Here is a 25912-nt window from a genome sequence, read left to right as displayed (position 1 = left end):
TTATGAAGATAGAAGGGTCTGCTTCTCTGCAAAGAACCATAGCTGCACAAGCATTTTTCCAGTACATACTGGCTGGTGCCTGTCTTGCCTCTCAAGGACACACAAGGAACCTAGCTTAGAGTGTGAACAACAAATTATGTCAGTTCTGGGGAGTGAGGAGAGACTTTGTCCTTGACATATTTGGGGCCTCCTGCATGCTCTGGTCTGGAAAATATGGCAACTCAAAAATACAAGTTCAGGGAACTCTTAACAGTAATTTACAATTATTGCTTTACAATTTTTGTTTTTACAATTAATGCTTCACATTTGAAGCAATGGTTTCAAAATATTTTTCTAGTCATACTATGTTTTTATATGTTTCCTACTTTATACATAAATAAAGAATTTATCTTTTTTTCCTAATAAAAGTATTGGAATTTATATTGGATTAAAAAATAAGAAATATGGAAAACTTTTTATGGGCTTTGAATATACATCACAGAATCTAAGTATTGGAAGGGATTTTAGAGTATACCTAACCCTACTAATACCTGTTTATACAATTTCTCTAAGCTTCAATGAATCAATCAATAAAAATCACTAAGTTATGGGCAATTTGAAGGAATCAAAGTATTTTGTGAGTCAAATGTACATTCCAGGTATGGGAACACTCACTGAAATGTTATGAAAGTGGAAAATGATGTGTTTGAGGAGCAACAAGAAGGCTAGCCTAGCTAGGTTCCAGAGTACAGAAAAGAGAGTAGGGTATATCAAGCTTGGAAGGTGTTAGGACCAAGTTGTGAAAGACTTTAAGGGTCAAACAAAAGGATTTATATTTTATATTAAAGAAAATAGGATGTTGATAAAGCTTATTCTATAAGGGAGTGGCGTGAAATTTAGGGAAAATACCTTTAGCTTCATGTGGAAAAGGAAGAAAGACATGAACTGGGGAGATAGCAGCTGGGTTACCACAATAGTCCATGTAAGAAGTAATGAAGCACTAAAAGAAAGTATTGATCAAATGAGTAAAAATTAGACAAAGTAAAAAATATATTGTGGAGATAGGAACTAAAAAGATTTGGTAACACCACATATCCAAGTGAATGATATCATATCAATGTTGAGAAAATTAAATGTTAAAAAATGTAAAATAGCTTCTGTTTTCTAGAAGAAATATGTAAAAAGTGTAGATTAATAGAAATTGAGTGAAATATAAGCTGCAATAAAGTTGTTTTGAAGTGTAAAAAAGCAGTCAGATGCTTTTCTATATTGCCATTAAATTTTAGGATATGTCCAGCACTTCATTCATTTTAAGAGCTTTTCTATGTAAAATCTTCCTTAATCCAAAATTTTAAACTTCTTAATAATATTTTTGAGAAAAGCATACCTTCATCTTTTCCATTTCATATTTTTCCATTTGATAATGTGTCCATAAGGGTAAATTTCAGATGTTGGATTATTTTTGATGGCTTGCAGCTAAGGTTTGTGTTTTAAAAAAGAAAATATTGCCTCAAATTATCTTATCCTAAAATAACTGTTTTACGCTGTCCTTTCCAGTGTATCTTAAGATGGACCTTGTTTACTTTCCATTTCCACTGCTACTAGGCAATACCACCTCTCATTTTGGACTATGATAAATCTTCCAACTAATATTGCTGCCTCCAGTCTTCCCCCTTTCCCATCAATCTGCTCCATATACCAGATAAATCTTCCTAAACCATGATGTTCTACATGTCACATTCTTACTTAAAAAACTTTTAATGTTTTACCATTCTTTACCTGTAAATAAACGTCAAAAATATTTAATTTGACATTCATTTTTCATTATCTAATTCTCACCTACCTCTTACTTATCTCTACGTACTGTCTTACTAAACAAACTGTCCTATTTAGCTAAATTGTTTTGCTCATTACTTCTTGAATAAAATATAATTCCTTCCTCATCATTATTCTTATTGTCTCCCTTACCCAGGATGTCCTTTCACCCACTTGTATCCTTATTTTAAATACAGCTCAAGTCCTGACTCAAGTCCTTGATCTGGAAACTTATCTTCCTATTTTGAACTCCTTTTATTTTATTTATTTATTTGTTTGTTTGTTTGTTTATTTATATATTTAGTTATTATCGAATACCTTCAAAATACATTGTATTGTAAAGTTATTTATTTGAACTTATTTGATATATACTCTATTGTAAATATATTGTACATATAGCATGTATATATATATATGTATATATATATATATACATATATATTACTATTACCATTATTAGCACCACCACCACTACCACCACCACTCTTACTATTACTCCCTTTTCCTTCTCCTACTACTATTTCAAATTCTCCATGATGTGAGTCATTAAATTATTGGTATGTTCTTGCTTCTTTAGAAGTTCTGGGTTCAGTTGTTTAGATTATTGCATAATCTTTATTGTAGAAGAAGTCAGCTCATAAAGTCTAAAGAGGACTAGTTTATAATAATAAGTTATAGTTATAGAGCTATCATTAGTATAATGTTCTCTTTCTTCAACTAAGTGATGAACAGTATAAAGAGCAGTGGTTCTCAAACTCTTTTTCTCACTATCTTTACAGTATTAACAACTATTTAGAATATGTCCAAAGAGTTTTTGTTTATATGGGTTACATAATAGATACTTATCATAAATAGAAAAAAACTAATTTTGAATTTGTAGACCCTCTGAAAGGATTTCAGAGACCCTCCAGGATTCACTGCACCACACTTTGAGAACCGCTGAAGAGTATAGAGACCCTGTATTATAATTATGTTTATCTAAATTCAGATCTGAACTTAGTCATTTGCTAGTCATACAAAATACAAAATTACAAAAGTAATTTGTAGCTATATACCTCAGATTTTCCTTATGTAAACAAGATTCTTTAAATAAACATATGATATCTGAAGTTTCTTCCAATTCCAAAATTCTGTGATATTACATCCTGTTTTTTTATTTAGTAATATCATTGGTGATTTATTAATACTTTCTTTGTTATAAGAACTACACAAGAAGGGAACTCCTACCAATGTATATCAGCAACTGTTTTGCAATTAGACTTAAGAAGTTGCGCTTACACCAGCACCAGCCCTGAAGTCAGGAGGACCTGAGTTCAAATCTGGCCTCAGACACTTAATACTTCCTGGCTGTGTGACCCTGGGCAAGTCACTTAACCCCAATTTTCTCAGCAGAAAAAAATAACAAACTACTAGGATTTAGAGGAGTCACATAATCAGAATATACCAGAGGCATGCAATCCATGTCTTTCTGTCTTCTCTCTCCATTTACTACCCTATACTGCTTTGATGCCATATATATGTCTATATCTGTATGTGTATATGTATCTGTATGTCTACTTAAATGTATATAGTTATATATACTATGTACATACATATATACACATATGTAAATTACTGATATAGCTTGCTTTTCCAATTAGATGTAAATTTTCTGAGGTTAGGAACCATGTATAATATAATATTTTATATTTAACTTTTAATAAAGTGCCCTTCACTTAGGAAGTATTCCAAAAATGCTTGTTGATGTAATTGGTAGGTAGAAAGAATCCCCAAACTTGGGAATATATTAGCAAAGTAAGGAAAAAAGGAAGGAAGTCTTTTGCAATAAATAGATTTGATGCTGATAATATAGAATGTATGACTGTCAAACAGTGAAATAATTCCCAAAATCCCACATGGAAATGGGTCTTATTACATTATAGTCACATGTTATGTTGTTATTTATATATTTTTTTAGTTTTTTAATTTAAGCAAGCCAATTCTGCAATTCTGTATTCATCATTTATAAAGTTGGAGTAATATATTACTAATTCCTTATAGAACTATTTGGAGAATCAAATAATATAGTTCATGCAAATTGATTTGTTACAGTAAAGCAGTATATTAATATTATGTTCTCTTTCTCCAATTAATTAACTCTTCTAGTATAAGGATTCTGTGTTATGCTTATTTGTATCTCTCAGAGGGTCTTATTCACAGTAGAGACTCAATAAATTTTTTGTTAGTGTTGGTGATGATGATTATAAAGAACAAGAAAACGAGGAGAGTTGGGCCTACAACTTATTTCATTGTTTTTCAAATGTCCTCTGATCTTTCAAAACACTGTTGACTCTGAAGGAAATTTTAAATAGAATCACATGTAGGAAAGAGATTTTTCTTATTTTCCCCACCTAAATTTTATTGCTTTTACCCTCTTTAAATTTCACTGAATATATTGTACATTTACTTCTATTAATGTCATGTTATTGTAATACAGAAAATTCCTTAAGAGTAGGTACTGTTTTGTTTGTCATCACCCAGCACAAAACCTTGCATATAATAGAATCTTAAATGTTTTTTTGAATGGAAGTGTGATAGTGGTCATGGAAATAATGAAGGGTAGAGAGGGAGGATGTGAAGGGGTGGTATTAGCAGAATAGATGTTATAATCAAAATTTTTTTTGACACCATCGGAAGGAAAGGAAACAGGCAAGAATAACTCCTCCAGACTAAGAGTGAAATTGAAACTTTTACTGTGGGAAAAGTGCTATTTGCTGAATCAACTTATTAGGTTTTCTACACCAATTATTGGAGAACAATAGGATCGAAAGAGAATTTTTTTCCTCACTGAGTTTGCTTGATATAACTATTGAAATTATTAACATTGGCAGAGAAGGCAAAGTCTCATCTTTGGCATTTTGAAAGCAAAAATCTTAGCTTTGAAAGCAAAAATCAGAAGTAAAAGGTTTCAAAAGTATGATTGAAGCACTTACACTCTGTGCATATGTACTTTGATTCAATATCTATGTGTATTGCATAATTAAACTTAAATATTTTAATGATATCTCATTTGCTATATCCTTGGAGGATAATTGTAACTCAATAAAGAATTTCCCCTCTAGTGAGTTCTGTTTTTGCATAACAAAGTAAAATAAAGGCTGCCTTAATGAACTTTTATCTCATTACAATGTTATACTGATGGTGATTTAAATATCAAAATGTAAGAGAAAATTTATCTTCTTATGTTTTGTACCCTTTTAAGCAAATAATTAATACTGCCTAACCCATTCACTTTTTTTTCTGCAGCTAAAATTAACATTTTGTTAAGATAATACCTACTCTTGAAAGATATTGATTTGAAAGCAGACAAATTGTATTTTTAAGCAGTTTTGATGGTGAGCATATAATTTCAAAGATAACAAGACTATCGTGATAATTCAGGAAAAATGAATTAAACTAGCTTAATTTTAATTTAGTAATTATTCCAAGTTAAATCTCTAAGTTTTAGTTAAAGAAAAAGGCAGTTGGAGTGTTTTATGTCATAAAAATTTTCATCATGTTTGCATTTTTAAAATCAGCCTTTTGAACATCTGTCAAAAATTTTGTTTTTCCCAATAAAATCTATTCATAAAAGATAACACAAATACTCAGCCTTGGGAAATATGCTTAATTATCTTAATCATATCAAGGTAGATGAATAGAACCTGTTTGGGACTAGTCCAATCTTTTCAGCTGCCTACAGAGTTGATAACAATCTCTGAATTAATGGTGCAACAGTCTATGCTGATCATTAAGATGGAAGAAATTGTTCTAGCCAGCTACCATTTCACATTACTTTTATACATACATAGTGAGGATAATAATAGAATCTACCTCACATGGTTATTTTAAAGATAAAAATTAGCTGCTATGTATAAAGTACTTTGCAAGCCTTAAAGCATAATATAAATGCTATTATCATAATGATAATTAATAATAATAGTATTATCTATGGTAAATATCTAATCATATATAATAATATTGCTTAATGCAGTGTCTAGCAATAACTATTATTTTAAACATGTACTTCTGATAAAGTTTATAAATTGAAAGAGTTTGGCTAAGCTCAACTTCTCTAGTAAAAATTTTTAAAGGATTGTTGATGAAGAAATGATCAATAAAATGAAAGAGGAAATATTAATATGATTCATCACCTATATAGGTCTCCGCTTCTAGAAGCTGGCTGGCAAGGGGTCCCATAGCAAGGTGGTGTCCTTGAATAGCGCCCTGAGCCTAGAATCAGGAATTCAAATCCAGCCTCAGATCCTTACAAGCTGCTTGATTTTGAGGCAAGTTACTTAACTTATTTTCCCCTTAATTCTTCAACTATACCTCCTACCTTTATGAGTGGTAATGAGGATCAAATGAAAGCATATTTGCAAACCACTTAGCATCAGTGCCTGACTGGGTAGCTAGCTACTTATTGTTGTTACAAAGCAGTTTTATTTCCAGAAATAGATTCTGAAGCCAGCAGGATCTTGGTCCTGGCCCATTGGAACCAGTCAAGGACAAAGAGAGTCTTTGGCAAGTAACTGCATAAGAGCAGTAGTCAGGCCTTGGGGCTCTCTGAGGAGCCTGAAGAAATCCTAACTTCCAATAAATGACTCCCCAGGGAAATAGAGAGGTACAGTGCCCTTCACACATCCTCAGAAGAGTATGAACTCTTATAATTCAGTAACGGTACCAGAAAGCCAAGGAGATGGAGACATCTATATCCAGAAGGTATAGAATCAGTGTAATCTGTAATATCGGGACACTATCCTTTAGGCCCTTATCAGGGAACAAAACCAACTTCCAAGTTGTGACTATGAAAGTCAAAGGGGCCAGAAACAAGGTCAAAGTCAGTATTCTAGTTGTCCAACCAATAAACCGAAGTCAGGGAATGGTGACTGGCTCTAATTCTGAACCAAACTCCCTGTCCCAGATCATTGATACCCAAAAGATTAAAAAAACCAAGAACTCATCTAGAACTTAAGCAGATCTGTAACAGTTACATTATGTTCAGTAAGGATAATGCCCAGCAAGATTTGTATACCTTATCAGAGAAGACTGGAACAACAAGAAAAAAAAAAAGCCTCACTCTGGTACAAAGTGAAAAATTGATGAAAAATGAGTAAACAGAAGAAAACTCCTTATGACTTAAGATCAGCCCAAAAGTAAACTTAGAAGAAGAAAGTAACTACACAATAATAATCTCAAAAACCCAAAACAAAACAAATGTGTTATCCAACAAGAACTTTCATAATGAATGGAGGATACGAGAAGATTTTTTGAAAATTGAAATTAGAGTTCTTAAAAACAGGAAAGATATTTAAACAGAAAATAGAACACTTGACCCAAGTAATGAATGCCTTGAAATAAAATTAACCCAAGAGAATTCAATAATTCAATGAGAACAATAGAACAAAGTCTAAAGAGTAGAAAATGGTAATAATAGGTGAGGTATCTTCTATCAAAATTTGCCTAATAGACTAATGAAATATAATTTAATAAACATTTATCTCTCTGAAAACCATGAGCAAAAAAAATATTCTGGAAACAAAGTAATGATAAAAGATGAGACCCCAGAGAGAAACAGAGTGGGGAGATTGAAGTACAAAGAATCTCTCTGGCATGAAAGAAAGTGACTGAGCTGATAATTTCTTCATTCCTCTCCAGGCTTAATTTCTGACACCTTAGACTTTTTTTCCATAATACCCCCAAATGAGCATTGTCCTCTTTTCCCCACTAAATTTTAATCTCTCTTTTTGGGGGGCTTATAGTTATATTCCTTGTTCTTAGTATAGTGTCTCTCATGTGAGAAGTGATTAATAAATGGTTTTTAAAATGAATTGGGAGAAAAAAATTGAGAACATCAAAACCAAAATTTAGAGCTTTTGTATCTCTTACCTTTCCTTTTCCCATCATGTGCAAATATAGCTAAAAAGAAATAATTCAGATACTAAGGAATGATAATCAGGGTCACACAATAGTAGAACAAAGTTGTTTTGTTTTTGTCTTTTTTTTTTATTAATAAACTCTTGGAATATTTTTCCCTTTTGTTTTCATTATCATTATTTCTTCTGGTACTTTTTTCTGATAGAACTTTGCTGGCATATTGAAAGTAGTTGGGTTTCTCTAGGACTTTTCATATTACTATTTTAAATGGAAAGCTATACTTAAATAAATTTTGTTGATTACTAATTGCTTACCTCCCCTTCATTTAATCTACTGTTATATTACACCATTATACTGATGATAAGACATATGTGTGCAAAGGAATAAGCATTTATAAAGTGCCTATTTATATTCAAGGTACCATGCTAAGCACTTTTATAAATCTTATCTCATCTGATCCTCACAAAAACCCTGGGAGGTAGATGATATTACCTTTCATAGTCGAATAAACTGAGGCAAACATTGATTAAGTGGCTTCTCAGTAGCAAGTTTGTGAAACTGGATTTGAATTAAGATTTCCTGATGTTAGACCCAACACCTATTGATGTCTGAAAGAAATGGTCCTTTAAAAAGGAAGCAACAGATAGAGCTTCTGGAGTCAGGAATACTTATCTTTTTGAATTCAAATCTGTTCTCAGATACTAATAGCTGTGTGATTTTGGGCAAGTCATTTAACTCTGTTTTCCTGTTTCTTTGTCTATAAAATGAATTGGAGAAGAAAATAGTAAACCACTGTATCTTTGCCAAGAAAATCCCCAAATGGACTTACAGAATCAGAAGCACCTGAAATGATTGAACAATAGCATTTACAGTATTTCTTTCTCTAACATTCCAATGAATGTGACCTCACTGATAATGTGATCACATTCAGAAATGTGAATCACAGTCTGTCCATGAATATATCTAATCTCTGTAACTCTCATTCATATCCTCATCTTATCATTAGTTTGCCATAGATTTTGACCCAATAATCAGGGTATCTTCCTTAAGTTCTTCGGATATCATAAGGATATCAGTTAAATTCATAGAGTGTCCATCAGTTGACCTTTGAATTCACGGCATATTCAACCATTTTTTTTCATCCTGATGAAATTCTTTATTCTACTTCATCTGTGTAAATTATGGTTTTTGATATTTTATACTCAGTTCATGTCCACCATGTACTTTTCAATTCCTGACACATTATTGAAAAAGAAGAACCTTTTGAACTTTTAGCAGATCATTAAGTACCAATTTTGAACTCATTCTTCAAATGTTCCATAAATAAAAGATAGCTTCATTATTTTGGAAAGAATCCTAGATGGTGACTAGATGTTAGTCTTGTTCTTTTTCTTAGACTTCATATTTGCTTTGGGGGAGAGGAGGGAAATCCAATGTGTACAAACATGATATATACAGGAGAAATAAAAGGTAATATCTAAGGGCAAGATGACTGGGGAAGGCTTCTTTTAAAGACCAACAAAAGAGGACTTGCAATATGTATTGGCGAAGAAATCACCTATCATAACTCCTTGAAATATTAAAGTAAAATGATCACTGAATTATCAAACAATTCTTTTTAAAAAAGAACCTAAGAATTATTACATAGATGGAGTTCAATACTGAACTGGCAATGACTCAACTATGTATAGAAAGCAACAATATGAATGTTAACTAGAACTTTTTTAATACAGCAAAATGGATAGTATAGTAATAATATTACTACTTTTCCATAACTGGTTAGCCTAATAATGTTGTATTTTCTTTGAAAAATTAATTCTCCTTCATCCTGTAAGAATGCTATTCAATTTAATTCACAGTGATCATATAGGTGAAGAATTGCTACAATTATAGTAGTAAATATTTTAGAGCACTATCACTGTGCCCTTGGCCTGTCTTTTTGGAAAAAAGATAACTACACATTTTCAAGTAATTTTATTGAAATATTAGATATTATATGTTAGAAGTTTCATGTATATTACCTATTTATATATACATATATGTGTCTATATTTGTATCTTGCTAAGTTAAAAAAAAAAATCTCCCTATGTTGATTAGTACCATCAATAGTCACACAAAAATAAAGAGCAAAACAAAAACAAAGCACTTTTTAAATTTTAGAATAGTCTTTTTTCCAGGGTAAAGGGAAACTTTGTCAATTCTACTATAATCAAAACTCATTTCAAATTAGTAGAGATAGAAATGTATGAGATTTTATGATTCTCAGGTTACATTAAATGTGGAAAATGACTCCTGTGTGCCCACATATTTACAAATTCCCAATGATGTAGCAATTCAACTGGTCATTTTCAGCATAGAGACATAATACTCATATCATGTGACATGTAGTAATTATGAGGTAATCCTCCCCTAACAGTCAACAATGATTAGATACCTATTAGAGAAATAATAGAAAATCTCACTGGTATCATTCAATCTGTGATTCTATTGCAGCATTAACTTAACAACAGTAACCAATTTTATTTTTCCAGTCTCCGTGATCAGCAACAGACTCCCTCTAAATATGTCTATTACTCATCAAATCATTCTGTCCTGAAAATACTTCCATCAGGAAAATAACAAGACATTATTCTTAATTAAATTTCTCAACTTTGACTAATATTCTCATGACTTCATAACAGGTATCAAATTCAATATTTTCGTATTTTATTTTAAGACGAAGTGCATGCTTTATCTTCACATTCCATTTATCCACTTATCCACCCAGACCATTTAACACTTCTCTGACATTGTTGACATGTTCCTTCTCAACCTGACAAACACTTCCCACATCATATCTAGGACCTGGACTTCCATGCCCTGGGGAAAAAAGAGAATACATATAATATCAACAAAGTGCATTTTGAATTTAGTAATAATAATAATTTAATGATTTTAAGTGTAAGGCCTTTAGTAATAGATAAGATAATAAGATTACTATCAAAGTACATTTACATTAATAATTTTATAGATAATTTTGTTTTTCTCTCCAACTCTTTGTGACTCATTTGAGATTTTCTTGGCAAAGATACTGGAGTGGTTTGCCATTTTCTTCTCAGGAAACAAGAAAACAGGTTTGAGTGACTTGTCCAGGAAATATCTGAGGTCATATTTGAACTCAGATATTCCTCACTCCAGTGCTCTATCCACTGAACCACCTAGCTATACTGTATAATATTTATTTTGCTGTCAGTGTAGTCTAAATATAAAATAAAATAGCTTAATAACTTTAATTGGCTTTCTCATATCGATACAATTTTCCATGGAATAAAGCATGATTAACTCATGGCAGTAATATCTATTAAGATAACATAGAACCGTGGTTACAAAACTTTCCTCCCTGAAATCCAGGGTGCACCCTCTCAATTGGGGGGTGCACCCCCCCAATTAATACATGAAGTGTCTGGCATATAGTAAACATTTAATAAATGCTTGTTGATTGACAATATCTATTAGTAGAATCACAAATGTTAAGAATATGATGATGAGGTACATGCATAGGAAAACTTATTTTCAAAGCAATTAAAAACTCTGGAAAATAGGGCCTTAAAATACTTTTTTAATGGAATCCTCTCTGCAGAAGATTAGCAGAATTACTTCTTTCTTGATTTTGTAGTTAGCTTTCTTCTTTACTGCCATAGGTTTTGACTCTTGAATCTTTATCTGTCTTCAGTGATTGCCTCTCTGTTGACACATTTGCTTATAGGATATGTCTTTGCTCCCTCAATTTTATCTTAGCCTTTTTTTAAGTGACTATTCAATTGTTGGGCTGAGAAGTCTTGTCGTGTTTAACTGTTAGATGCTATGGCAATGGTGGAGAAAGAAAGAAGAGACAGTGAGAAAAATCTCCTTTTCTTCAAAAAGTAAAGACTGAATAGTCTTAAGTATTAGCTTTTTCTAAATTATGGAATTGTATCTAACGTTTTATGTCAGCTACTGTAGCTCATTTTTGCCTCCAAGAACAAATACAAAATTCAATTTTTGACATACAAAGCTTTTTGTAACCTAACCCTTTCCTACCTTTCCATTCTTTTTACATCGTATTCCCTTTCAGTAATACTGGCCTCTCCTGGCTGTTCCACTAAGAAAGCCTCTCAGTTCCAGGCATTCCCTCTGGCCATCCCCTATGCCTGGAAGATTTTCTTTCCTCCGCTCTAACTACTGACCTCCCTGGCACCCAACTAAAATTCCACCTTCTAGAGGAAGTCTTCCTTAACCTATCTTAATTGTAATATTTTACCTCTTTCAATTATTTGTTAACTACTCTTTATTTAGCTTGCTTTGTATATATTTGTTGGCATGGTGCTTCCTTCATTATAATGTAAACTCCTTGAGGGCAAGAACTGTCTTTTTGCTTATTTTTATATCCCCTGTGTTTAGCACAGTGTGTGGTATATAATCTGCCTTTAATTAAATGTTGACTGATTGATGGATTAATTTTAAAAGTCAACTAGGGAAGTGTCCAATTTTTGTCCAATGACTTTGCTTCCTTCTTACTCAAGTGACTTGTTCCCACTTCTGAATCAGCCTGGCTTCCTTTTTTACAGTCAGCTTAATATCTCAGAATCATTAGGTCTCTGACTAATTCCTCAGATTTCAAGGAACAGTTCTTTTGCAGCAAGATTTATGTGCATGTCTAGCCTTACTTCATTTATATTTAGTGCAAGGTACATTTCTTAAAGTGTTATGAGGAACTTTGTGTGTTTCACATATTTTATGTTTCTTTTAAAAATCATCTTCAATATCTTTTGAATTTGGAAAGTAGCATGTGAATATATTTTGAAACTTTTATATAATACTAACAGAATTGTTTGTTTTTGTGAAACTGATGGTTTTATATATGTGGTTTCCCCCTGTGGTTATGGAAATTGGTAAAAACCCTTTAACAATTTTTTTTTTTAAGTAAAGTTAATATATAGGCAGTGATGCATGATTTTAAATACCTGACTTCTGAATAAAAACCTTGAAACTTATACCAAGATGTTCAGGGAACAAGAAGCCATACATATTAAAACTGATAAACATTATTTTCAATTTATTTTAATAGAATCCATATGACCCCAGTTCCAAATGTCCTGATAGTTTTGTTAATATGAAACTCCTTGTCATAATGTTTGTTAATGTACAGTAGATGCTAGCTAAGACGCATTGTATTTGCATCTCTTTTTTTATGTCCCAAAATGAAGTACCTTTCAAAACTTATGCACTGCTATTTCCATATCAACTCACTTAATAATTCGTAATCTACAGGATTTTTAAAAGACTTCATGGTATATATAGAGGCATGTCTTTGTTCTTATAATCTTTTTCTGATCACTATTCTATCAAAATTCTCTGCTCAGCTTCTCTCCGTGTTTCTCCTTCACTTGTCTTTTTCATCTGACAGTAATCTAATATATGAATAACTTTCTTAGCTAGAGGAAGATATTGTTGGAGGTTTGAAATGCATTTTTAGTCATAGAAGGAAAAGATATAAGGGAGGAAATGTGGAACGGTAATTGTGTGGGGGTGGAGGAAGAAAGACAGAGATCAACAGCCAAGGCATTTCTCACTGGGTTGGGCTAAAGCTTATGAAAGTATTAATGTATTAAAAAGCCTCAACAGGGATTTGCTGAGGACAAATGCTGTAATGTGTTAGTCATCCATTATCTGCTTCTATTTTTGCAGGTTCCGAATGATGAATGACGTTGGTTTGTATGATATCCCTCACAGCCTCTGTTATTGTGGATTGATAAGTCACCTGCCGGTCTAAACGGAACACCAGAGCCAAAGCTTCAGAGGGGGAAAACATCAGGACTACCTCTTTGCTTCTGTTTCTTGACTGGAAAAAAGTACAGCGTAACCTCGCTGTGAAAGATTTCTTCCAACAGATTTTTTTGCAGCTAATGATAAGAGACAACATAGCATCGTCCACCTTCCTGATATATCGTGCCTCCAAGACAGATGGTTTGTCCAGCGCTGTGGGGGATGCCTGCAGAGCACACGATAATGAAGTAGTGAATTGATACAGCCACTGCTGCCTAATTGTTGGGATCACACCCGATAGAGCTGCTCTGCCCTTTTTCTACTGCTCTAATCGGGCCAGGAACACCAGGGTGGACATGGCTGGCCTCGTTAATAGCCTGCTAATACTGTTCCTTGTTTTTCAAAACAGCTGTTTGGGTTATAGAAGCCCGCTTTCTGTCTTTAAGAGGTGGGTTTTGCTGGAGAGCTGATGTTTATGATGGGTTTTGTGCATGCTATTTAAAGGTACAATCACTTTTTCAGCTGTGTTTTAGAAGAATGTACCAGCTGAATATAATTTATTGAAATTGTGTTTATTTTTGTGGGTGTAACTTCTTGAAAACTAGGTCTCTGTTTTAAAATGAATCCATTGTATGGCAGCCAGATTTCCTATTTTTCAAAACTCTTATTAAGAAGTTTTGATTTCTAATACTAGTCTCTCTCTGTGTGAGTTATCCAGAAACCACGTTACAGTTGTTTAAACTTAAGCACTTTCTTGTTATCACATCTACAAGTATAAAATATCTTGTTAGACTTTGGCAGTGGGTGAGCGGGATAGATCATGGACTCCAGCAGTTCACCAAAAAAAAAAAAAAACACTGAGCTGTAGACACACTTCTGATAATTACCTTGTTAAATATTTATGTATTCACATAGTTCTTTTTCACTCAGTGATCTGTCCTCCCCTTTAGAACTCTGTGTAGTACTAAAACATGTTTTCCTTTTATTCCCAACCAGTAATATTCATCATCATCATCATCATCATCATCATCATCATCATCATCATCCCCATACTAATCTTTGAATCATCCCTTGATGGAGTTTTTAAAATTTACGTTATAGTTACAATTCTCAGGTTGAGGAAATTGGTATATCATTGATTCTTTTAACTTGTTAGACACTGTAATTTCATTAATCAGAACCTTGTATTTCCCTTTTTTGGACTTGTATAAAAGCAAGTATGAAATTCATTTCATTTAAATATTTTTATTTCATATTAGCTTTGAGTTAGGAAGTATTTTGAGGAATTTGTTACATGTTTAGAATAGTTTAGAAATGTCTAACTACATGAGACTAATTGAGAAGAATTTATAACAAGTAGGTGAAAATCCTTTTTTTCTTGCTGAATTAAAGTTCCATTGTAATTAAGGTTTTTAAAATTTTGTATCTCTTTTAAGGTATAAAGAAACTACTAGATCATTTTCCAATGAATGCCTTGGTACCACCAGGCCAGTAATCCCTATTGATTCATCAGATTTTGCATTGGACATCCGTATGCCTGGGGTTACGCCAAAGCAGGTAAGGGAACTGTATTATATTTCTTACTTGTTATATGTACTCTTGTCAGCTAGAACAGAGAAACTTTATCTACTGTTAGGACTGTCTTGAAAATTAAGCTTTATACTTATATTTTTTTCTTCCTGAGGAGTTGAGCTCTTTGTAATGTACTGTATATGGATTAAAATATGAAAAATTATTCTAATAAAGTGAAATGATATTCAGCAGCTGTATCTAAGAGATTACTGCCTGTAAATATCCTATTGCAACCACTATTTAGAAAGTTTTTTTTTTTAAAGAACAAGACCAAATTTGAAATCAAACTATTTCATGCCATAAAAAGTTTAAAAAATTGATTCTAACAGGTGGCTATGTGCTTTCCTTAGTATAAATAGTTTGCTTTACCAGCAGTTATAACTGAACCCCAAAATATGAATAAAATGCACCTGGGCAAAGTGAGAAAGGTTATTTTTCCTCCTAGATATATGTAATAGGCTTAACTTCAATACTGTAGTTTTTTCAGGGTGTTTCATTGAGCATAAAAAGGTCTGGATTAATTATGTTTTGCAGTTAGTCAGTGAGAGGATATATGTGTGGCATTCAAAGATAGTACTTTCCTTTTGAAGGGCTGCAGAAGCATGAAAAGGACAGGGTGTTGTTGAACTGCAGTAGATGACTCATTGTTGCAGATAGCATTTTTTTTTTTTTGCACTGAAAAATAAAAAGATTTCAACTACTGGGGATATGTCTTTGAAGATGGCATCCAAGAGCCCTAGGAAGTTTATGTGGGCCTTTGGAGAAGGAGGTTTCACATTGACTTTTTTGAGGAAGGATAACTTGTTGACCTCATGATCTATTAATAATTCCTTAAATTAGCATTGTAAAAATATTCCCTTTCTGAAAATATCTATGTATTTCAATTTTTGCATGTTAATTTGTTGGTTCTTAAATATGAATTTCAGAAGAGCCTCAATAACAGTATTTAGCTAAAAGAAGAATGGTAAGAAGAGAGAAAAAGAAGAAAAATGAGAAAATTTTCTTTTTCTTCTACTTCATCCTATGGATGAAATATTTAAGTCAGAGCACTATTTTTTTTATATATTTCATTTAACCTGGATTTTCATGTTGCAAAAATATGACAAACTTATTTAAGTGTTGTTGATATTTTCTTCTTTTCTAAGAAATCTTTCATTTGCCAAATAGTTCTTGAGTCATAAATGAGATTCTTTTATTCATAATAATTCTGTTCCTTTTCTGCCCCATTATAATGTGTTATTAAGGACTATCCAAAAGAGAGATGGGACAGTGCTACTAGAAGACAACTTCCAGGTGATCTATTTTAGAGTAATCATAAAATAAAATGTCTTTATTAGTTTTGAGATTTAAATGATAATATCTCATGATTATCAAAGTAGTAATAGAAAAACATTCACTTAAATATAATTATTTCTTACTTTATATTATGTGTACTATGCATACACATATAGTATAACAACATGAGTTTGTAGTGTAATTTTAGTAATTTACAATCTGCAAAGTGTTTACTATACATTATCTTATTTGAGTTTCACAACAATACCATGATATAGTCACAACAGGTAACTTTATCCCCATTTTATTACAAAAGAGGAAGTTGAAGTGAAGAGGTGATGTAATTTGTAATTACTTTATGATTAGTAAATGTCAGAAGCAGGATTTAGACTTATATTTTCCTGATTTTAATTCCCAAACTTTATCTACACATCATGATACCTCTCATATCTAGCTACTATATTATATTTAGAGAAGGTATTTCATGAACTTTAAAATACTATATAATTGTGAGTTGTTATCATGGATATACATGGAATATATGATACTATATCTACTATGTGTTCTTTATACCATAACTACTTATATATTTGCATATATAATATGTAAGTATGTGTATATACATGTACATACATACATATGTACATATATGTATGTGTAGAATATATATCCTATAGGTATAGATAAGATAGTTATATGTATGTATTATACTTTGCTTGAAAAATTTCTGTGTTTTAAAAATCTGGAATAATTCTGTGACTATGTTCTGGCTCCCCTTGATTAGTTCACATTTGGATGCCAAATCTATCACTTGTTTCTATTTTTTGACTATCAGACTTGGTGGTAGGCACTCTTACTTGACTCTCATGACACAAGAACCTTAATGATAGTATTTAGTTTCTTGGTCAGTTCTACAAATGAAAACAAATCTGAACACTGAATAGCTAGACAAAGAAAATTAGTTGGGTTCCCAGTAGATTTCCAGTATTTCTAGGAGCTTTTGATAGAACAATTAATTAATTGGTTACCATTTATTAAGTGCTTACTATATTCCAGACAGTTTGCTAAGTATTAGACATAGAAGATTCAGCACAGTCTCAATCTCAAAGAGCTCATAGTCGAGACAGAATACCATCAACTTTGTACAAACTAGAGATAATCTCAGAGAAAAGACATGAACAGTAAAAAGGAATGGAATGGAATTTTAGCTGAGACTTGAAGGAAGCCAGGGAAACCAGGAAATAAAGACAAAAAAAGGAAAAATTCCAGATCTGAGACAAACCAGTGAAAATTGAGTCAGGAAATGAAGTGTCTTGTTCATTGGACAGCAAGGAGGCAAATGTCATTGGATCACAGAGTACAAGTAAAACAGTAAAATTCAAGAAAGGAAAGATCGGAAGGGGCTAGGTAGATTATAAAAGGCTTTGAAAGCCAAACAAATGATTTTATATTTGATCCTGAATGTAATAGTTAATTACTGATGTTAATGGAAATGGTGCATAGGGATATATTCAGACTTTTTTTTTGGAAGACCAATTTGAGAGCTTACTGAAGGACACAGAAAACAGGTTTTACTCCTATTCAAGAGATAGAAAGAGGAACGTATCCACAATAGAAGAAGGAAAAAAGAGAAAGAATAAAAAGATGAATGAATTCAAAAGGAAAATGAGAAGGAATCCAAAGGCAGGGGAGAGAGGTTTAAAAATAGAAAACTATAAAGGAGAAAAGGATAAGTAAGGAAAGTAGTAAAGAGAGGAAAAGGAAAAATCAGTGATAGTCCTATATATGGATGCAGCTTTTTACACTTTCCAGAAATCTTTTACCTTCATTTGTTGCCCCTTTCTACAACCCTCTAAGGAATGTACAGAAAGAATGATCATCATCTTTGTTTTGCAAATTAAGAAACTGAAGCCATACAGATTAATAGTCTTGCCCACACCTATAGGATAAGTGATGCCTTAGATCTGGAATTTAGGCTTTTTGACTCCTGGTCTGTTCCACAACAAAGGAGAAATACTAGAGAAAAGGTTGGAGAAAGACAGTGAGCATGAAAACTAAGAAAAGAAGCACCTGAATACCAAAGAAAAGAGATTATACAAAATAGACTAGTGAAAACTTAGATTTGGTGGGAGGGACTTAGCCTGTCTTTGGAAGATAATGAATAGTAAGTAGCATTTAGGGTGATGATATGGAAATATGGAATGTCTACCACATGGTCACTAACATGATCATAAATGCTTTAATGCTATGACTGCCACTTAAAATAAATTCTTATAGACAAGGCAAAAGTTCATTGTCTGATGAAAAAATAAAATTAGCCCCATCCTTTTTCTCTATAGATTTTTGTAATTTCTTCTTCTTCAGAAAAATTGTTCCCATTTAGTATGCAATTATCACCACAACTGGGAAATAAGAATATCTACAACATAAGAAGAAAAGAAAATCTCTGAAGACCTCATGTAATAGCCCTCTGAAGTACATAATATATAACATAGTTCCATATTTATTATATAATACATGTGACTTAAAAGTCTGATAGAGTTTTAAAACTGGAAAAGACCTTAGAAATCATTTAGTTCAACTGATTCATTCTTTGGCTATAGAAATAGATTAAAGAGATTAAATAATCTATTTAGCACAGCGGTAAACATAAGAAAAGAAGTTGTATGGACAAGAGAGTTAATTTCTTTTTTTTAGCTCTAATTAGGTGTAAATATTACAATTGTAAAATATTGCAATAATATCACAATAGATATAATATTATTTTGGTAAGATTCACAGTTGTCAAGTAACATTCTGTATCATCTAACTACAAAGTTAGATGGACGTGGTCCGTGATATCTAGACCAAATTGGGACTATTTTAATGTCTCTGTTCCAAGTTGGAATTAGGAGAAAGCACTGATTCTTCATGGTATATGTATGATGATAATTTCTAAGAAATATCTTAATAAAAAATAATACTTTATATTTAAGTAGAATTTTAAGATGTGCAAAATATATTATTTACAACACTTTTTTGAAATAGATTTGAAAATGCTAGAATCATCTGTACTTTTTGGATGATAAGCAATTTATCTATCTCATTCAATTGGGAAGTGTCAGAATTTTCCAAAATATCATGCTTATTTCCCTCTCTGTTTTCTAGACTATCAGAGGAAGTATTAGTAGCAGGGCTACTACATAACTACAAAACTACATAAAGTTTTGAAGTTGTCAAAATTTGTCTTTTGAGTTTCTCAATATCTCTCTTTCTTCTTCCTTCTTTTCTTGTCTTTGTCTCTAGTTCTGTGTATCTTTGCTGTCTTTCTCTCTATCCCTCTCTGTGTCCTAACTTGCCTGGTGTCAAAATCCAATATGAATCCAAGGAGTTGAACCCCAAAGTCTTTTTAACTCCAAAGCCAAATTTCTAACTGCCGTGCAATGCTTTATCTCATATTCCATATTTTTTTAAATAGAGCAAGGAGTAAACACTGCTGAAGATAAATGAATGAATACTGAATATTGGATAAATAATTATTATTCAGAGTAGGGATTGTGTATAAGTATTCATAAATTTCAAGGAATATGTGAGGGGTTGAGATGGGAAAATTATTAGCCTATATATACAGAAGAAAGATTAAGTGGAGAAAACAGAATATTACAACGTGTTTTTAAGAAAGAGAGTAGAGCAAAAAAGAAAATTTCTACATATGTTTAGTGGCTCATAGAAATTGATAAGTAAAGAATGTCATTCCTAAATTCAGTATTAGAGTTCAATATTTTTATTATCCATAATGGTACAAGTATCATATGAAGAGAACTAAAGATCTCAACATTTGGTGGTAAATATAAATGTATAAATATGATTGACATATTAGGAACTGTGAATGATAACTGGAATATAATAATGAAAGGGTACTTTTATCCTTAACTAGTTCTATGATACAGTTAGGGATCTTATTATTATTGGTGCTTCCTTCATCCATAACCTCTCATTTTACTTTACTTTTATCCATATCCCCTCACAAATCCTTCCTGAGGGGTAAAATTAGCATGCTTATAGTTTTCATCTACTTTTCTTATCTTTGTGTGGGTACCAGTGGGTACCCAAGCTCTCCAATTGTTAGATCTCCTATTTATAAATTTACAAAAATGATTCATACTTTCCTTTATGGACATAGATCACACTGATGGTTTTTTTCATATCAATTCTATATCCTTGATGAACCTCTCTTGTGTTTGGGAAGAGTGACAACTGTAATTTAGATGATAATTATGATGATTCATGACTCATAGTAATGTTACATCACACAAATATTGATATTAAAAAGACAGGCCATTGTTTCTGGGAAATGCTTGGGATTATTAAAAGCATAATTTTCCAGACAATCCAACTTATTTTCTAACTACTGTTCATTTCAGGACCCAGCTCATTATCCATTTGTCTATTTTATCCTGAGTCCATTTACTAATAAATGAGCACTATACGTTATCTACCCATCTGCATATCATAATTTGGACAATAACTATTCTTCATTTATTTGGCTTTTGTATTATGAATAGTTAGACTAAAAATCTTCTGAGTGATTATGAATCTCATTTAAGAAGCTCTTCAATGTTCTAGGACTTGACACAATTAGTACAATATCACCTGCACCATCAGAAAATTTGGAGACCTTCCATTACTCTGTTCCATTTGGACTTTGTGATGGATATCCTCCAAGACTGTGACATCTTTGAGGTAGCAGTCACCTTTATTGTTTTTTCCTTCACTTATAAAATTTGATTCTGTTGCTCTATTTCTCCAGGAATCTATATAATTTTGACATATATAATTTGCATGGGAAATACCTTCTTGGAGGAGAGTCCTGAGACTATATATATATATATATATATATATATATATATATATAACCTTTTTTGTTATCAAAAATAATAACCAAAGTATGATCTTGTCTGCATATATTTAAAAGGTGTGATTTTAAAGATGTGGTCTGCTGATTTTAAAAATGTAATTGGCCAATTTCTTTTTTGTTTTCCCCCCCATACCTTCATTGAGATTGCCTTCAATAGAGATGTAGTATTCTTGTAAAAGCTTACAGTGATGGAAAAGCATACATTTTAACTCAATAATTGGCATGCTCTTAGCCATTTTCATTTTGGTAATGGTAAGGCACACAATTTTTCCAAGCATTTGGTATCCTTTCTTCTTTTAGATTTCTTGACATGATTGTTAAGAAATTTCATTAGTGCCCTCAAAATTGTCACTGCTAATACATATGTATTCCATGTACAAGTAGTCCATTTTCATTTAGTGTTGTTTCTACTTCTCAATAACCAATAATAACTTGTACTGGAAAACATAATTCCACAGGGGAAAATAAACCTTTAATAAAATCAAATGTGAAGGCAGGAATAGGGAAAGTTGAGAGAAGAATTTACAAGGGAGCAACTAAACTTCATCTCTGAAAAGTACATCACAAAGGATAGATTAAAAGGAGAGGAAAAAAAGTATAAGAACCAGTAATTAGAGCCAGGATTTGATTGAAAAGACAGGAAAGAAGGAAGAAAAGGACACAAGTATTTCTTAAGCACTTAATATGTTTTAATCACTTTGCACAGTGCTTTATATATAATTATCTTATTTGATTCTCATATCAACCATAGGTGAGTATTACTTTTATTCTCATTTATAGTCGAGGGAACTGAGGCAGGAGGAGGTTAGTGACTTGCCAGGATCACACCACCATCTGAGGCCAGATTTGAACTCATGAGGAGCAAAAGAATACGTATGGAGAATTTAAATTTTAGACCAGTAACGAATACCCTTTCATTATCTTCTTAAATAAAGGATTTAGAGGTGGGAAAAACAAGAGAAAAAATACTAGTGGATAAAATGGAGGGAAAGCTACTATTAACAGTCATAACTATGACTGTGAAATGGATGAGTTTACTCATATAATGGAAGGTACCAGAATGAATAAGCAGAATTCAATTGTATGTTATTTATAAGAAATGTGCTTGAGAGATTCATACTGTTTAAGTGAGGTACTGGAATAGAGTTTATTATGTCTCCAAATTTGAAAAAAACACATAGCCAATTAAGAGTTCTGACAGAGTAAAAGTAATTAAGTAATTGAAACAAAAGCTTCATTAAAATAGCAGGATTAAATAACTTCAAAAATCATGAGATTTTCTATATATTATAAAATATTATATATATTACCCAAAAAAAGCCACCAAAAAGAGTCAGGAAAAAATGCCAAAATAGCTCAAGAATGTACAAATATTTGAGAGTCCACTAATATAACCTCAAAATCTTAAAAAAATAAAGTGACCAAAATATTTGTAATAATTCTAATTTTTCATGGTTGGGCCATGTCTAGTAAGTACAAAATGACAATAACATCCAGATCAAAATACAGATTTAATGCCATACCAATCAGACAACCAAATTATTAAAAAAATAATAGCTACATTCATCTTAAGGAACAAAAAGTAAAGAATTTTATGGGGAATGATGATAAGCATGTTCCTATCCTTCTTTTCCTCCTCATTATGGTATTAGATCTCTAAGTGTACTAAAAAGCAAGTAATCATCAAAATTATTTGATGCTGGTTAAAAAAATAGGAAAACATCAGTAGAATAGGTTCAAGATCCAGAAGAAAATTAATGTAGTGGTATAATGTTTAGTAAATAAACCTAAGTAAACCCAACTATTTGGGTAAGGACTCACTATTCAACAAAGACTGCTAGAAAATCACCATACTTTATACTTTTAAAAGTAAGAGTTTCAAAGAATTAACAGAAAGAATAGGTAAAGTACAATTCAATTCAGTCTAACAAATAATTATTGAAATATACTATGCTAAGTGTTGAAATAAAAACAGACGGAAAAACAGTAACTGCCCTTTATGTCTTTCATTTCCCTAGGGGAATACCATACATACAAAGGTAAATACTATATCCATGATAATTTAAGGAGGACAAGAGCATTAACAAAAAAAGAGATGTGCAGAAACAGAATAGATAAGACTTTACAACCAATTATATATAATGGGTCTGAGGGAGGAAAGAATCTAAGATTACTAAGTTTGTGGGATGATGTTGCTTTTAACTGAATTAGCTCAAAGAATATACTCAAGAATGATGACACAAATTTATTATAATAAGGGAGGAAAGGGAAATTTTATAAAGGGATTTATGTGGATGCAAAGGAAAGTTACTGACCAGCTCTGAATTTTTGAAGTTGTGTATACAAAATGGTATCAAGATCAGGTAACTGAAGATAAATATAAAAGAATGCCATAGCCTTTAAATAATGATATAATGAAAACTAAAGCCAAAATTAAGTTGGCTTTTCATTGAATCTTTAGGCCACACATATACACAAGATACAACAAACCAATCGTCATCTTATATAGATACAACATACATCAGCATCCTTATTTACCTCCTCTGGATATTTTCTAACTTATCAATGTACTTTTTAATCTATGGTCCCCAGAAATCTATAAATATGGGCCTAACCAGGGCAGAATACAAAATATTACCTCTGTATGCCTGGAAATATGCCTTTCATAATGAAGCTAAAAAATCACATTAACATTTGTAACTACTACATTGGGCTTCTAACTTAATGAAATTACAACTCACTACATCTTGTCCCACCAACAAAGCTCTTTTTCAGAACAATTTTTTTAATGACTTTAACTTCCTATCTTCTGCTTGTGAAGTTTTTTTTTCTCAAGTGTAAAACTTTATATTTATCCCTATTGAATTTCATTTTTACTGACTTGTAATTGCTTTATCAGTTAAAGTTTTTAATATGATAAAAAACAATTTCTGTCTCAAGAGGATTTGCTAAATAAATAGAAGAAATATTTGGTATTTTAATTTTAAATGTGTTTGTTTAAAAATGACTTATTCAATATAATTCTAGAAATGTTAGCTATAACAACAAGTGAAAAAAAAAGAAATTGAAGGGATTAGAATAGGCAACAAAGAAATGACACTATTATTCTTTAAGATGATATGATGGCATCTTACAGAGTACTAGAGAATCAACTAAAAAACTTGTTGAAATAATTTACAATTCAGCAAACTTATAGGATGGATATAAAATAAACCTACCTAAATCATTAGCGTGTGTGTGTGTCTCTTACTAACAAAGTACAGCATGAAGATAAAGAAATTCTATTTAAATTTACTGCAGACAATATAAAATGCTTGGGAGTTTACCTGCCAAGAGAAACCCAGGAATTATATGAATATAGTTACATATACATACTTTTCATACAAATAAAGTCATATCTAAACAGTTGTAGAAATATTAATTGCTTATGTGTTGATCAAGCCATACATAATAAATATGAATAAATATAAAAAGCCATATAATAAAAATGACAATTCTACTTACTCAATGCCATACCAATCAAAGTACTAAAGAAGTATTTTATTGAACTAGAAAAATAACAAAGGGTTAAGTATATCAAAGGAATTTATGAAAAGAAAAATAAAAGAAGATGTCTTAGAAGGACCAAATCTCAAACTATATTACAAAGCAATAATTATCAAAAAAAAAATATGATACTAGCTAAGAATTAGAGTGGTGGATCACTGAAACAGTTTAGTACATAACATTCTGTATTAAATGACCATAGTAATGAAATGTTGGCAGACCCACTGATGAAAAAAGAAACTGGGAAGGAAGAAATGAGGGAAGAAAGGTAGAAAGGAAGGAAGGAATGAAGGGAGGGAGGGAGAGAGGGAGGGAGGAAGAAATAAAGGAAGGAAGGGAGAAAAGAAGGAAAGAAGGAAAGGGGAAATAAGAGAAGAAGGGAGAAAATGAGGGAAGGAGGAAGGGAGAGAATTAGAGAGGGAGGAAGGAGCTGTGTTGCCCGAGTGGGACTGGCCAATTGGGTCCCCAGTGGAGAAGCTGTTACTACTCCCAAGTTGTTATTTATCTTTCATTCTTGAAGAGGACCATGGCATCTAGAAGATGATACCATGACTTTCAAGTGAATTGGATTTAAGTGACAGAGGGCAAAGCAGAGTCACCACCTTCACTCTCTACTCTGGAGCCATCTAGTCCAGTAGCAGTATTATACTCTTCATACCTGTGAGTGCTCTACCCAAAGTGAATAGCAGTATGCTTTCAGAAAGTCCTGGGAAGACCTACATGAACTAATTCAAAATGATATGAGCAGAACCAGGAGAAAATCATACCTGGTAACAGCAATTTATTTGATGAATAATAATAAATGACTTAGCAGTTCTCAACAATACAATGATCTGAGCAGATTCCAAAGGACTTTTGATGAAAATTGTTTCCCATTTCCAGAGAAATAACTGATTCAGTCTTAATAGAGATTGAAGCATAACATAATAGAAATTGAAAATTAATAATATATATTTATTGTTCTTGGTTTTTTGGTCTGGATTTTCTTTTGCAACATAGCTAATATGAAAATGTTTTGCATTATTGCATTTATATGATCTGTATCATATTTCTTACCTTCTCAAAGCAGGGAGAGAGGGAAAGAAATAATTCAAAATTGGAAAAAACCTAACACTTAAAATTTTGCTTTATATATAATCAGGAAAAATG

At 31.9% G+C, this 25912-nt stretch overlaps 1 protein-coding gene across 6 annotated transcripts in view; it reads left to right on the top strand.

Moving 5' to 3' along the window:
- Window positions 1–25912, top strand: part of PAM (peptidylglycine alpha-amidating monooxygenase) — a 362537-nt gene that overhangs the window by 120995 nt on the left and 215630 nt on the right. For all 6 annotated transcript variants that reach the window (XM_031968924.1, XM_031968914.1, XM_031968908.1 and 3 more), the window contains 2 exons: window positions 13396–13921; window positions 14910–15030. In XM_031968924.1, the coding sequence (XP_031824784.1) occupies window positions 13830–13921; window positions 14910–15030 (213 nt within the window). In that variant the 5' untranslated portion in view covers window positions 13396–13829. The remainder of the gene's footprint in view (window positions 1–13395; window positions 13922–14909; window positions 15031–25912) is intronic.

Source organism: Sarcophilus harrisii, chromosome 1, assembly GCF_902635505.1.
Source record: "Sarcophilus harrisii chromosome 1, mSarHar1.11, whole genome shotgun sequence".
NCBI lineage: Eukaryota > Metazoa > Chordata > Mammalia > Dasyuromorphia > Dasyuridae > Sarcophilus > Sarcophilus harrisii.
This window is presented reverse-complemented; position numbering and strand designations above follow the sequence as displayed.